This window comes from Coturnix japonica, chromosome 5 (genome assembly GCF_001577835.2).
Source record: "Coturnix japonica isolate 7356 chromosome 5, Coturnix japonica 2.1, whole genome shotgun sequence".
In the NCBI taxonomy this organism is placed as follows: domain Eukaryota; kingdom Metazoa; phylum Chordata; class Aves; order Galliformes; family Phasianidae; genus Coturnix; species Coturnix japonica.
The window spans coordinates 29096781-29112599 of record NC_029520.1 but is presented as its reverse complement, the minus strand read 5'-3'; the positions used below and the strand labels follow the sequence as shown (position 1 = coordinate 29112599).

General features: G+C 38.0%; 1 protein-coding gene across 1 annotated transcript; it reads right to left on the bottom strand.

Moving 5' to 3' along the window:
- Positions 1-10700: 10700 nt before the first annotated feature.
- On the bottom strand, positions 10701-15566 carry ACTC1 (actin alpha cardiac muscle 1). The gene is made up of 7 exons (XM_015864910.1): positions 15464-15566; positions 14826-14974; positions 13632-13956; positions 12841-13002; positions 12537-12728; positions 11377-11558; positions 10701-11025 (listed from the first exon to the last, which is right to left on the bottom strand). Exons 2-7 carry the CDS (start codon positions 14952-14954, stop codon positions 10882-10884), a joined length of 1134 nt encoding a protein of 377 aa, XP_015720396.1. The 5' UTR covers positions 14955-14974; positions 15464-15566; the 3' UTR covers positions 10701-10881.
- Between the last annotated feature and the right edge of the window lie 253 nt (positions 15567-15819).

Sequence of the window (15819 nt, the reverse complement as noted above, 5' to 3'; positions counted from 1 at the left end):
ACAAAAATTCCAGGATATTCCTTAAATTTTAGTGATTTTTCTGTTTCAAAATGTTGGAAAATCAATTTTGCAGTATCAAAATGTTCTATGAATATAGATTCCTGAGTTTTAAAAGGATGTGACTAAGTATTCAATTTTTTCTACCCCACAACAAAGTGATTAAAGATTTTTCCATACTTCTAATGCTGTGAAATATTCAATTACCTACTACATTTTTTAGAATCTATCAACACTCACTTATTTTTTACTATTTTTGAAGTAAATAATTCATGGGGAAAAAAAAGGAGAAAAAATAAATTGAGTAATCTATAAAATATTGTAAAACTGTGCATGGTTTATTTCTGTGCTTCTACAAAAAAAAAAAAAAAGAAAAATCTTCATTCTGCATAATGTCATTATGGCACTGGAAGTTACAGTTTATTTCTCTAGACAATGGAGAAGTCTGTGTAATTTCTTGCATAGGTCACAGTTGCTCTAGGGCTGCGCTGAATTGAACATATCCTATGCAAATCTGACCTCGTTTTTAACCAGATATTTACTTTTCATGTGAGATTTAGAACTTTTCCTTTGCAGCTCTTTGCAGTCTCTTTCACACTACCCTGCAATAAATCAGGGTCTGTTTTTCCTGTAATGAGCATATCCAAAGTAGCAATGATTTTTAGAAAAAAGGAAAAAAAAAAATTCCTTTGTACCTTGCCCCATGATTTCCTTAGTTGAAAAGTGTATCTGCCCTCCTTAGCAGAAAGCTGAGTATGTCAAGAAGTGCCTCCCTTTCTTCTACCTTCTCCATGAAATCCCTAGGAGGGCAGGGGCTGGTGAGGAAAGGTGGCCCATGCACAGAAGAGCCAGCAGCTGTTGGAGAAATCCCTGGGGGACCATTCTACTGTCAGTGGGGTGGCAGGGAGCACACCATAATCACCACTTGCCAGTCTGTTAACCTTTTCTGTACTTCCTGTCATTTAAAATGCTAGTCAAGTGAGTGCCAAAGGTTCCAACAGTGAGAACAGTGTGATAGATCTACACTTCCCAAAAATGGGTGAACATTTTATGCATACATTTTTATCAATTTATTATTTTGTATCAATTAATAAGATTTATTGTAAAGAACACTTTGTGTTTTGTCTACGTTTCCTATTTTTCAGGTTCTGAAGCATCTTTTGCACTTGTATGTGTCTATGCCTGCTGGGCACGTAGTAAAAATCACAGAATTTTATTTTCTTCAGTCAGCTTCTCCATTTTGCACACAATTTCCTCAGAACAGATTCACTCAAGCTGCACCCAAACACCCTGCCTTGGGACAATAAACCTCCCTTTCCCCACTGAGATTTACTCTCCTCTTTCTTGTACAGCACATAACAGACACTCTTGGGGAAGTGTCTAAGAACTGGTCTATGGAAAATGTTCTTTCCTAAGGTTTACGTTTCATAAAATAGACTAAAATATATTGTAAACCTCCATTCTCCAGCATTTTGAGACAAGGTCTCATATTACAACACAGCTACCCAGCGTTTTCCAGAACTCTGAAACACTCAACATTTTATGAGGATTCTGATACAGAAGAATCAGTAGTTCCCAGCCCTTATTTCACTAAATAATACTGTATAAGGATGTACATTCATGCTAGAGTTTCTGGGAACAAAGACTAGGTTAGTGACATCAAATATTTGTTGATAAGCACATAAAGACCTATTTAAACATGTCATTAAGTAATAAAACATGAAAACATGGATAAATTATCAGTCTGATTTGTTTCATTAATATTTTTTTATAGATTTCATTATTTCATGAATTTTCCTCTGAGCAAAGGATGTGTCATGGAGCAGGAATTGTATTATAAGCAGAAAGAGCTTACAGGACGGCTTCTCCAGGCGGAGAAAAAAAAAAAAAAAAAGCCTCTACATAGCTCTAATAATAAATAAAAATTTGTGAGGTACATTTAAACTAATTACACCAACAAGATATCAAAGTCCAAGGTCACAGTACCTGAAATGTCAGTGCAAAATGTTCCCTGGCCTTGAAGGCAGTAAGTACGACAACACTAAATGTGTGAAATCCAAATATAACTGCCAGAAAGACAAACAAGGCATGAGAGAAAACATGAGCTCAAAGATAGATCAATTAAGTCAAAGAACACCAACTAGACAGGTGGATGAGTCAGAGATATCAGGCAGAGTTCTTGTTGAATGGAAAATGCATTTAATACAGTATGTTGCACTGTGCGAGACAATGAGACGAACAAGCTAAGATAAATTTGGTGGCACTGTGCCATGATGACAGAAACATCCTTAAACAAAGAACACAGAATTAGTTTCTGCTTTTAAAAGATTTCTTCATTTGTGATTCCCCCTTCCTAAACCAAACAATATGGTTTTATTCAGTTTTTAACATTATCTTGGGAAAGAAGATATAATATACAGTAAGATATTCTCTTTGATGTGATATATGAGATACATCTTCTTATTCTTTCATTGAGAAGAGTAGATCAGAGAAATATATTATGTGAATATATCTGGACATACTTAAAGATTTTTAATTGTTCTTTTCTCTAGGGAAAAGCAATTGCAGGGAACAGGAATTTTTCCAGTGCTAGAAAGTGCTAGCGTACTTGAAGCACAAGGCAGAGATGACTGTCCTGCAGAGATGGTATGTCATATCACAGCTGGCTCTGCAGCAAATTTGGTGCACTGCTACAATGTCTATCAATAGCTCAGTATTACATTATTTTGTTGTTGTTGCTTTTAACTAAGCAAATGTGTAAGTTGGAAAGCCAAATCATAATTTACACAGAAAAGGCAAATATGAAGTTGTACATTACTCAGATTATAAATTGTCTTGTGACTGAATAGCAGTACATTCTTACTTAAATTGATAAATATTTCTGATATTTGGCATTTATTATGAAAATCATCTTCTCAAAAGTGAAGTAGCACATTTATATGCATATCACTGCATTTAATATAACACACAAAACTCCAGCATTTCAAAAAAATTCAAGCTTTTTGCACACCAGCATTGATGTTAATTCTCAGTATGTAAAGCAAGTTGTACTAGGATCTGGCCCCAGAGACATAGTTTGAAAAAATGAAAACAAAGAGCTTCCCTACTTCACTGTTTTCAGCTTCCATATTCAATGGTTGACTAGAAGTATGCATAGATTTAAAACACAGGAACTGGGAAAAAAAAAAAAAAAAAAAAAAAAGGCTTCAATAAAATAGTAATACTTTCACCTGCTTTAGACTATCTGCTAGTATCATCATCTTTAAAACAGCAGCAATATTCTAATTGATTCTAGACTGTAGTATTTTTATATCAGCACAAGAATAGATCACATTTTTATTGTTCTACATTTAGTTTATATTTGTAGTTCTAGTCTTCAAAAATAATACTTACCAAAGCAAAACACATTCCACTCTTCATGAGATTTTTAAAGATATCAACCTACTTATGAACTCAGAAAACATTAAAATATTTTAGAAATGACTGAAGTTGGATATAGTACCCTCTTTCCTTAGTATACTTCCCTCCTCTGCTTTTACCACATAGAGTCTCTCTTTTGTATGCATGTGTGTGCAAATAGCAAGGAATTTTGGGGAGAATGCTAAATTAAAGTGAAGAGTACATATCAGGGATGGAAAGTAACCCTGAGTCGTAACACACAGATTCTATCCCCAGCCCAGGAATTTAGCTATACACTCTTCAGTGTTATCTGCAGTAACCAGACGCATTCAATAACTTAACAGATTATCAAAAACAAAGTCTTAACAACTCCTTTGAAGGGACATTATCTAACAAACAGTAGAAAATCTTCACAGCTATGATCTTTATGATCTTATCCTTTCAGTTTTTGCAATACTTTTTAAACTGTGGGGAAAAAAAAAAAAAAAAAAAAAAAAAAAAGACCCTTTATCCAACTTAATACTCATAGTATTAATCAACACAACACCTTCTTCAGTTAAGGAGGGACAGAATTGCACCTGCATCTATAAAGACTTGTGAGCGGCAGTACATGCTCACCCCCTGAGCCTGGAGAATATTTCATTGTTATACTCCTGTATCTGTATCTATGTCTAACAAAGGGTAGAGATTCTCCTCAGTCCTCCTTTTGTTGCTAGTGTATTTCAAGAAGCATTTTTGTTTTCAATGGCAATAACCAATAAATCACCAGCTGGGCTTTGGATCTTTTAATTTTCTCCCTGTATAGCCCCATCTGCCCATATTGGCAGTCCTTCTGAGTAGTCTACTTCTTGTTCCAAAGGCCACAAACTCTCGTTTTCTTCCTCATTTCTAGCCACAGATCTGTTCAGTCTAATTAGTCTTCTTCCCCACTGGCTTATCTTTCAGCACATGAGAATGGTCTGTTCTTGCACTATTAAGATTTCCTACTGTAAGAGTGTCCAGCCTTCTTTTCCCCATCAGAACTGCCTCCCAGGGGACTCTGTGAACCAGATTTCTCAACAGGCCAAAGTCTTCCCTCTAGAAGACCAAGGTGGCAGTTCTGTTAGATTTCTGCTCCTTAGATTTCCAAGAATCAAGAACTCTATTAATCCATGCTCACTATACCCAAAATGGCATTCAATCTTCACAAGTCAGCATTTATCTGTTCTGTAGTATTTGTGGCATTCTCTATACTTAGATTGGCAAATGCCACAAATACCATGATAAATTTAACCACTGTGAATGATAAATGTCAGGCTTTTAATAGCACCCACTGTTACCCTTTCACCACATGACCCTATTTGGAGACTGAACAATCATCTTCTTGGATAATTACTTGTAAAAGAAATAATGTTTTTAGAACTTAAAAGGATGTTGTATTTGCTTTGTAAGATATACACAGACAAAATAAGCAATGTATGCTTTTCAGCAAAAGGAAGACCCTTCATGGTACTATCCCTGTTCATTTAATACTTCTTTCTGTTTACAAAAATAAGTTCAGAAGATAGATTCCTCTTTCTAGTAGCTGCTAGTACAATGGGCAAAATCCACTATCTCTGTTAAAACGAAAAGAAGTAAATTTGTCTAGTTAGTTGATGACTATGGCTGATTCTACATTTTATTAGAAAGAAAAATTCTACAAAACTATTGCTGCAGAGCTTAAAACACTGAAGTGACACTAGACACAGCATTCTCTAGATGACTTTTGGCACTTTTACACTTCCAGCAGTATGTGATGTATTTGGGCTACATCTGAAGATCACATTTCTGTGCATTTTTGACTGCAGACCATAAGTCACATTTGACTAAAAATACACAAATTCTGATCTTTTCTCAAAATTCTAAAGTACTGAGATATTACCTCAAGCATAAAATCAAAGTGGGCATTAAGTCCTTTCATAGAATTCAGGCTACAAAATATCAGCAGTTCTCTGTTAATCAAATGTGTCTGAATTTTCTGGCAAGAAACATTTGTCCTTCCAATATATCCATGAAGTTATGTTGCTAGAGGAGATACTCATTTGTCGTGTTATACAGACACAATCTCTGAATTGTGTCTGTTAGAGGCATTCTTCAATTGCAAAGAGAAGGTAAAGAGAAGATTTAGAGAAAATACTTGTATTTCAGAGAACTCGGAACCAAATGAAAGAGACTATCTATGATCAGCAATAACATAACATTTTCCTGTGTACAGTGAAGTCATCAATACCACACAAGCCTCTTTCGAAGTCCATTAAATTTAGCTGCCAAAATATACAGGCAAAAGACCAAAAGTGACTGCTGCATTGCTTCAGTTTGTCTAGTTGCCATATAAAGCTGAGCTGCACGGGAGAGTTCCAATCCAATCATTTCAAAACTAGTAAGTGTTGTAAATCCATTTTGTAAAACTCTTCGTCACATATTAGTGGTTTCCATGTCTATAATATAAGAAATTATAATTTTATAGCATACCTGGGCAGCTCGTAGTATTTCACTGTAATGAATTATGACATTTAGTCATATTAAGCCATATTAAACTTTAAATTCCTACTAAATATTCTTTCCTGTGTGTGTATATATAGATAATTTAAGTATGGTTCAAATAAAGCTGTTAATTTTTTTTAAGCATATAACCACAAACTGTATTTCTCACAATCATTTCCTTAGATACCCAGCTGTAAGAAATTCTTTCAAGATTTCAGTGATCTGAAAAAACATGATAACTTTGTCTCTCCATAGCTCAAAATCTGTGTCTTCTTTTGAAAGATATATAACATTATGAATGTCAAAGACATGAATAGACAGAATACCAATACTGATCAACCAAATCAGTAAATGATATTAATTTACATCGCCAGTTATTCCAATTGTCAAACTAATATAGGTAATGGAGTCAAAAGTATAGCACAAGAAAGGTCTTTTCTGTCAAGAGTGTAACAGAAGGCAGAAGAGGAAATTACTGCATTTAAACTTCAGCTCAAAATAAAGTTACAGCCATAAAAATGGCATGGTTTATCTAATGGAAAACAGTGTTTTCTTGCAGATGGAATTCCTTGCCCCTAGACAGTGAAGGATCTCCTTGTTTCAGTAGTAAATTCAAGACATAACTCATATAAAAGTAAGAAGCTTTTTTTTTTCTTATGCTCTGAGTTGTTTGTGTTTAAAAATCTGCTGAGGTTTCTATTTCTGCAAGGGTTGTACTTTCTGGCTCACCAGAAAATTGGAGCACTGCAAACCATACTGCATTGGCTTTTCAAAAGAAGGAATTCAGTTCAATAATCTAATGGTTAAATTTTTTACTAACTAAAAACATTTTAAAAACATGAGTCAAAATGGACAATTTTCTTGCTTAAAACTGATGTTCCTTATCCACTTTAGTGTTTGTTTGTTTGTTTGTTTGTTTATCATTAAATAGAAACTTAACTTCTGAAGATAGAAACCTGTGTCCTGGAAATATATAATAAAAACAAATTCAGAACTTGCAAGATATTCAATACCAAAAGATATCTATCATATAACAATATATGACAATATGGCTCAATTCCACCTTTTTCTTGACATCTAGTACTGTAAGCCCCTGTAGATCTTGATGCTGTGGAGGATCTCCCCACCTTGACTGTCCCAGAAGTGTGTTGCTTCCAGACCCCTTCCTCCTCAGAATAAAATGTACCGATTTTTCTCCCAATCCCCAACTCATATGAGGTATCTACAGTAGGTATATCCAAGGAAAATCAAATGGAAAATAGTATGCTCTCTACTAGAAAGGAGGAATTGTGCTTCAGCAACATTTTTTAAACCATATAAGCAATATGGTAAGTCAAGGAAAGTACCTGATAAAACTTAGGTAGCAAGGCGGTAACAAAGTACTTTAAAGATTAGTTCTGATTCCCTTCTTATCAGGAACAGATCATCAGTTAAGAGTGTTGTCAAAGAGAATTAGGAATATGCTGGCTTTCTTTCCAAAGGGTCTCAACTGCCTTATGAGCTATTCACTGTCCTTCAGATTTTGTCTGGCATAATGGCAGTGCTGGTAGGGAAACTGAGGAACTGCGTTTTAGAGAGCATCTGCAACTTCAGCTGTTCCAAGACAGCCAAAATTAGTTGCAGAAGCAGCAGAGCAATTCCTGACACGTGCCACTGCCCCTCCTTCAACTCTCCATAGTTGGCTGTGAGAGCTATCCCTTTATGATGAAAAATAAGATAATCACCAGGTATGTTAAATTTTTGCTAATGTCTACTGAAATCATTTTATGCACTTCGCACAGGACAGCCTAATCACAAAGTAAAGTTATCTTTTAACTACATATCAGTGTTTTTTCCCCGACAGTAATTAACATTTCTGTATGCTGTATTTGCAACTGTCAACAGTCATAACCACCCTCAAGAGAAAATGTAAAGAACTGGTGGTATATTGGCTGCCTGAATTGCTTCTTTCTTGAGTCCAATGAGTGAGATTTACTAATCACTCATTATTTACATATATATATATATATATATATATTTGCCATATCTTTTGTCTTGGTAATAACAGAGATAATGATAATAACCCAGAGATGAGATTTAACTATTAGTATAAGAAAGCAAAAATCTCTTCCTGTCTGGCCCTTCTATTAAATCTGTCCCTCTAGCAGAGAAGGGGGATTTCTTTTTCTACTGTTGCATGATTATTGTAGATTAATCTGTCTGTCACATATACTTGGTGATCTGAATATTTTAATATAAATCTCTCAGTCTACACACATAATCTATGGGATTCATTTCTTCTAACTTCTTCTAAAGATAAGAATTTTCATATTAGTGTTTAGCCCCAGGGTGGCATTTTTAAGGCTTCAGATGAAACATCCTTTTTAGGGATTAGCACAAAGTAGACAACTATCAAATTTGTGATGACTATTGTACCATTTTTCTTTTTTTCTTTTTTTTAGGAGCCTTGAAGTACTAACAAGAAATTTCTGAAACATGTCCTTATTTTCTGTTAAAAAATCAATCATTTTAAACACATTCCACACTCTTTATTTACCATATAAAATGTTAACAACTATAATTGAGGCTTGATGTAAAATGTAAATAGGATACATTTCAGCAATAGGTTCCGTTAGCAGAATTTTATCCTAGCTTATGCGACCCAAATTCCTCTAAAACTGGTCAGTTGCATTATCTATATTTAAGAGTTCTAAAAATTTCCCAAGTTTTGTTTCCATAAATAGTTATCATATTTCCTATTCCACTGAATTATTCAAGTTTTCACTGCACTGACTGTGAATGCATATTTGATAATGGCAAAATATGGGATAACAGCATTAAAATTGAATATATCTGGAAACATGCTATAAGAAGAAAAAAGGGTAAGATGCCAGTACTGTTTAATCATACTGTACTCTTGGTCAAGCATACTATCTTTTTACATAATCCTTGCTGTTCCTGTCCATCTCCATAAACTGTAAATTACATAGCCAGAACTTTATATGGAAAGAATTTTTCTACCGGACATGGAATCAGTGACTTCCTTCAGTTCCCTCCTCATGCCCACAAGCTTAAGGACAAAATTATAATCACAGTCACAGCAGTGCTGCCAGCTGTATGCTTGCCATTCCCGACCTATTGGAGCCAGGCAGTCAGGAATCCATGAGGCCTGACTTACTACGCCCTTCGCATACTTGCTTAACAATTTTAAGCTCCAATTAGTTGCAATTTATGTCCAGTATCATCTCATTAATTCACAGTAATACCTGAGATGACCTCTTTTATCAGCCAAATCTTTCAAATAGTAACCAAGACTAAGTAAGAAAAGTGCAATTTTATTTGTTTGAATACTTACTTTTCTCTCTTGTTCAAAAATCTGGTAAAGTTCCTACACTTTCAGAAAAGATACAATTCCTACTCTGGAAACCTTCTTGAAAACACTGATAGATGTTGACTTTGCCTTAAGTGATTTGCAGATAATTAATCTGTACTGCGCTGTGAAAAGTTCTGTTGTAGAAGGATTTCAGTGATATTTTGTGCAGTATCTTTCAGGTTTATGTTCAAATTTCATTTACATTTAACAGTTCCATCCACCTTCTAAGCCCAAAATCAAATAAATACCTAGAAGCAGCTAAATATTTCAAATATATGTCAGTGGTAGGCAATTACAGTAGTACTTAAGCCAAACAGCTTCAACAGCCTTCTATTATTAAGTGAGCTAGAAACAGGTAGTAAACATGTCTAAAGTAGTCAAAAGGTAAGATCAGTTCTGCTTAACCGCAGATCACTCCAAGTGACCAATTTAAATGCGCTTCCAAAGATTAACAGGTAGGAGGAACACAAAAAGTTTCTGTACACCCTATTACTATATATATATTTTTTTCAATTAGAGTTTGAGTATAAAATTAGCAATAAATCTCATGTTTTTAAACACCTGTAATGGCATTTATTTGAGCACATGCCTAAATACAGGTACTAATTTGATACATACTTTAATTGATTTCTTAAATCAAATTTAGATTCACTTGTCTTTACATAGTTCAAGCTATGACACTGACTAGTTCCATTATTTCTATGAAAATCTCCCAGGTGATTCTGGTTCTTCACCTTTTAGGTATTATTCTTTAAAACAATGAACACAGTTATGAATAAGTTGTGGTGAGGAACACAAAAGCTCATGAAAAGCATATTTAGGTCAGGTAGTAAGAATAGCAAAGATTATGGACTAAAAACTGCCTGAGACATATGAATGATGATGTGCAACTAATCAGTTATAACAATTATATGTTTACACAGCAACAGTTTGGTTCTTTGCATTAGTACAACTGAGGCTTCTGACATTGAGAAGATGGAAGAAAATGAGTAAATTGTCAATTAGAAATAATGTTTTGTCATAAATATTTATAACCCACATAAACAATTGTATGACTCTCAAGTACTGAGTTAATTAGTTATAAATTGCTTTCTAGGTGTATTAGCATAATCCTTCTTAAGAGGCTTTGGCTTTCATTAAGTTGATATTAAATTACTTGGGTAATAATTAACGTAATGGAAAAAAATGATTCTAAGCCCATTCAGTGAACGTGAGAGGTTTCCTTCTTCTTGTTCCACTCCTTGGGTCTACCCTCAAGGTTACTTTCTTGTAAATGATAGATCTTTTGTTTCAAGCTTAGAAATTAAAACTATAAGTATGAAATATGACTAACATGTCCACATCACTTAGAAAGACATTCATGGCAAGTTTGATGGGAGTTGCCAAATTCCAGGATATTCACAGACTCATTTTTAACCAAATAACACTTACAACAAAACAATCAGAAACATTTGTAGGTTGCAAGTCCCAGATCTTTATTTATAAAGCAATAAATATTAGAAGCACAAATAAATTGCACAAGTGTGTAAACAAACTGTACAATGACGGAGGAGTTCAGGAAGGGCTGCCAGAAGACTCCAAGAAGCATACTGTCGTCATCCTGAGTGGGAAGTAAATGTAGGGAAAAGTGCTTAGAAGCACTTGCGGTGGACAATGGATGGACCAGCTTCATCATACTCCTGTTTGCTGATCCACATTTGCTGGAAGGTGGACAAAGACGCTAGAATGGAGCCACCAATCCAAACAGAGTACTTGCGTTCAGGTGGAGCAATGATCTAGGATGAAGAGAAACAGTAAAATCTTACATTAACAGCTCAATTCCTACACAACTAACCCACATCATCAACACACCAAACTGCTAGGCATTTCTTTAAGTAAGAATGCATAGTAATGTACTGGTCTTCAGCATCTGGTAATGTAATATTCTTTAAGTAAATCTACAGACAATTTTCCTGATTTGTAACGATTGCTTCTCATTAATAACATTATGTTAATTAAATGGAAATACTTCTTATTTGCTCATCAGCTGATGGTCTCATTTATAAGTTATTCCTATGTCCTAATTTAATGATATGGGCGTTTTCCCCAACCTTATTCCTATGTTATAGTAGAGATAAAGTCCTCACCTTGATCTTCATTGTGCTAGGAGCAAGTGCAGTGATTTCTTTCTGCATGCGATCAGCAATACCGGGGTACATTGTTGTACCACCTGAGAGAACGTTGTTAGCATACAGATCCTTACGAATATCAATATCACACTTCATGATGCTGTTGTAGGTAGTTTCATGAATACCAGCAGATTCCATACCTTGTGAAAAAAAGAGCTGATTAGTAAATTATACAAGAGATCTTAGTGAAAACGACACTCAGCATTTCCCTTCACAGTGAATATGAACTTTTATAGTTTTGTTCTAAAATTGTTTATTGATTGCTAGGTTGTGCAGAAAAAAAATTAAAAAAAAAGAAAAAAAGAAAACAAACCCAAAACTACAGGATAAGTTTAGAAAATGAATATTGCTTATTAGAAAAGCTAAGAACCATAATTCATATGCAAAGACACAAGATCTACAGTAAGAGAAGAATTAGAAACATAAGACAAACTTATTTAGTATGAGTCCACACCATTTATAAACGTGAAGGCAAAACCAAGACATGGATGACATTGTTAGGATTTGGTGATAAGTAAAAAGAAACCAGAAGCAAGTGTTCGTAGGCTGCATTCCAATTTATAATTTTAACAGGTGCTTCCTGACACTAAATCCACAGTCACACGTCAGCTGATCAACAACTGCATTTGTTCCTTGGGGCTTAGATTATAAGCATTTGCTGTTATCCGTCAGCTGCATCTACACACTGCAAAACCAGTCATCTTGTCCATGGCAAGGCTTAATTTCAGTGCATGTAAATATACACTTCTTCATTACATCTTTTTTTCTCACACACATTTCACTTCTTCATGGAATCAGATAGTGTTTGAAGTGCAGGTGGTATAAATTTAGCACTGTAAGTTTTTCTTGCCATTGGTAACTCAACAACATTTTCAATGTACACTCCATCACTAAAAATTGTGAATTTACAAGCTGGTCTACAAGTTGCAGCAGGAGTCCAGAGCCCAGCTAATTACTAGCTATTAATGACATTAAGTACAGCTAAGAGGGAGCAGAGAATCAAACTCCCTATTAATAGTTGATTTTGTGCAAAATGTAGTTAAACAGGAAGGGGAGCTCTAGAATTTCTGATTCATTTGCACCTCCTACTGAAAAAAGAATTTCCTGGCAGCACTTACCAATAAAGGATGGCTGGAATAAAGTTTCAGGGCAGCGGAAACGTTCATTACCAATTGTAATCACTTGACCATCAGGCAATTCGTAGCTTTTCTCCAGGGAGGATGATGAAGCAGCTGTGGCCATTTCATTCTCAAAGTCCAGGGCAACATAGCACAATTTCTCTTTGATATCACGAACAATCTCACGTTCAGCTGCAAGTACACAGAAATCAAATCAAGTTTGGAGAAACAAAATACTGGGGAAAGAAGATGGGCCAAGGAAGATATGAGGATATTCAGAAGAGGGTCAAGCTGAAGGACTGACCTGTTGTCACAAAGGAATAGCCACGTTCTGTGAGGATCTTCATGAGGTAGTCGGTCAGATCCCTGCCAGCCAGATCCAGGCGCATGATAGCATGAGGCAAAGCATAACCTTCATAAATGGGCACGTTGTGGGTGACTCCATCGCCAGAGTCAAGAACAATACCTGGAACAGAAATGTCAGAAAACAGTTGGAATAACCTGAGAAACCTTACAACACAGCAGTACCATAGACATAAGAACATTGCATTTTTCAGGTAGCATAAAGCAGCATGGTTCTATTTTAGCCAGCTCCTGCCAGGCAGTTCTTGCCAACTCCTGATGTTCCCATTTGGTCAAACAATCCCCATAAAAAAATGTCCCATACGGACTTCTACAAATCCATAAGAATAGGCTTCCAATACTACACTGAACTGCAAGTATATCAATGGTATTGATCGCCTTGATCCAGTAAAGGGCAACTCTTAGGCCCAGTTTAAACACAAACTAGTATAATACTTGTGGTAACTGCAGTAATGTCTGTTTGTTTGCATCATGACAAGCAGCTGGAAAATTAGCTCTTTAATGTCTTTCTTCAAAACCAATGCTGACAAATTTATATAGCTCCTTCCACAGACTAGCTTTTCTGCTAGTTAAATTTACTTTTAATAAATATAATCTTAAAAAAGAATAAGCCAACAGCATAGTTTTCTGCAAATTTGAATGTTGAGATGTTTTGTGTCTGTGTGTGTACGTCTGGAGTGGGAAGGGAAGGAGTCCCTTTGTGGGTCCTGAAAGGAAAGAAGTCTATTTTACCTGTGGTACGACCAGAGGCATACAGGGACAGCACAGCCTGGATGGCCACATACATAGCTGGAGTGTTGAAGGTCTCAAACATGATCTGGGTCATCTTCTCCCGGTTGGCTTTAGGGTTCAGGGGGGCCTCTGTGAGCAGCACGGGGTGCTCCTCAGGGGCCACACGCAGCTCATTGTAGAAAGTGTGGTGCCAGATCTTCTCCATATCGTCCCAGTTGGTGATTATGCCATGTTCAATTGGATATTTCAAAGTAAGGATACCTCTTTTGCTCTGTGCTTCATCACCCACATAGGAATCTTTTTGACCCATACCAACCATAACACCCTAAAAGAACAAAACACAGGAACACATGATTTGAGACAAGATCACAGAGCTAGATTTACACCTCAATCAACCATGCTATTTTCCAGAAAGGTACAACCAGTAATGCCACTAAAAGGTTGTTAAAGTTATTTATTAAAATACTAACTCAACAGAACTCGAAGTTCTCTCTTAAAATTATTTTTCCTTTAATAAGATCAAAGGAATTCTCCCAGTTTTATTTTTTTTAATTTTATTTTTATATATCCTTTATTTTTATTATATTATTTTATTATATTATTTGGTCCTCTTTCTGGACCAAAAGTTCAATTGGCAGTGAAAAGCGTGATAAGCTTTCTAATATTCATCAGGAGATGATTATAGGAGAAAAAGCCATGTGTTTTCTGCATTTTGAACAAACTGTGAGATAAGACAGGGAGAATGAAATGGGACCTCAGAAAAGAAGGCTTAGAAGGTGATAAGAAGGCAGAGACAGACAAAAGCAGCACAGGAAATGCAAAGTCTTGATATGTAGAAAATTGGATGGGTTCAATTCAGCCCATGGAGATGCCTTTGAACCAACACCAGCAGCATATCTGGCTTAAGGGATGGTGTGGGCAGCAGCTCTGAAGGAAAGTGGGTTTGGACTCATTGAGGGAGAGAGAAGGGATACTGCTGAATCAGAAAGAACTGGTACAAGAGGTGACAGTGACAGAGATAAGAGAATGGTGAGCCCAAGAGGGAAATGTAGGGAAGCAGCACAGACAACAGAAATGGTGTCAGTAGGACACGAGGGAAGAGAAGGCTGGGGTGGCAGAAGGACAGAACTATGGAGTGGGGCTGCCTCCTGATGAGAGGATGGAGCCCGGTTCTCTCCTTAGTCAGGAATTTACCTGGTGCCTGGGGCGGCCGACGATGGATGGGAACACGGCCCTGGGGGCATCGTCCCCAGCAAAGCCTGCCTTGACCAGCCCCGAGCCGTTGTCGCACACCAGCGCGGTGGTCTCCTCGTCGTCACACATCTTGGCTGATAGGCACGGACCTGCAAGACAGCGCGGCGGCACATACAGACCCCTGCGGGCACCGCGAGGCACCGCCCGGGGACACGGACGGCCCCGGAGGCAGCGAGAGGCTCGGCGGGTCCCGGCGGGTGCCGCGGGGTTCGGCCATGGTCGGGCACGGCTTCCGACGGGACCCGGCGGCCACTGCCTTCGCGCTTCCAAAGGCTCTCAGAACGCTAACTTAGGGCATCACTAGCGGTAACCTCGGGGCACGGATCAAAACGGATGAGCGAAATGATACCGCAGCGCACTCTGCCACCGGCAGGGAACCGCGCCCCGTCGAGCCACAGCCGCTCCCGAGGGGTGGAGAAGGGCAGAGGGCGGTGTTCCCGTCCCCGTGCTCGCGGCTGGAGCAGGCAGAGCGCCGGTATCACCCGCACAAGCTGAGCCCGTCGGTGCCTCCCGTCGATGCCCCCCATCCATTCTTCTCTCTCTCCATCCCTTCCGTCCCGCCTTACAGCACCACTCACCGGAGCAGCACGGGCGGTGGAAGGTTACCGACGAGCGCCTAGATGCCGGCGGGGCTCGAGGCTGCCGCTTTATAGCCCGCGGCGGGGCCGGGCGGTCCGCGGGCCGGGGCAGCCACCTTCTCCTTATTTGGCCGGCTCGGCGCCATGGCGGCGCAGCGCGGCCATGAATGGCGCAAGGCGCGGCGCGGCTGCCCGGCCATCTAAGGCAGGTGCGGAGCAACGCGGTCCTGCCGCCGCATGGCCAAATAGGGAGCCCCCCGCCGACGTGGTGGGAGGGCAGGCTCGGAGCTCTCCTGGGGCTCTCCATGGTCCCTCCGAGGCAGAGTGAGCCGCCGTGCGTGGACCGAGGTGTCGGG

Coding starts and splice junctions, on each gene's coding strand:
- ACTC1 (XM_015864910.1), bottom strand. CDS start 14,954: ATGTGTGACGACGAGGAGACCACCGCGCTGGTGTGCGACAACGGCTCG. Junction 13,003..13,631: donor TGCCTCTGGTCGTACCACAG/GTAAAATAGACT, acceptor TTTCTGTTCCAG/GTATTGTTCTTGACTCTGGC. Junction 12,729..12,840: donor CTATTCCTTTGTGACAACAG/GTCAGTCCTTCA, acceptor GTGTACTTGCAG/CTGAACGTGAGATTGTTCGT.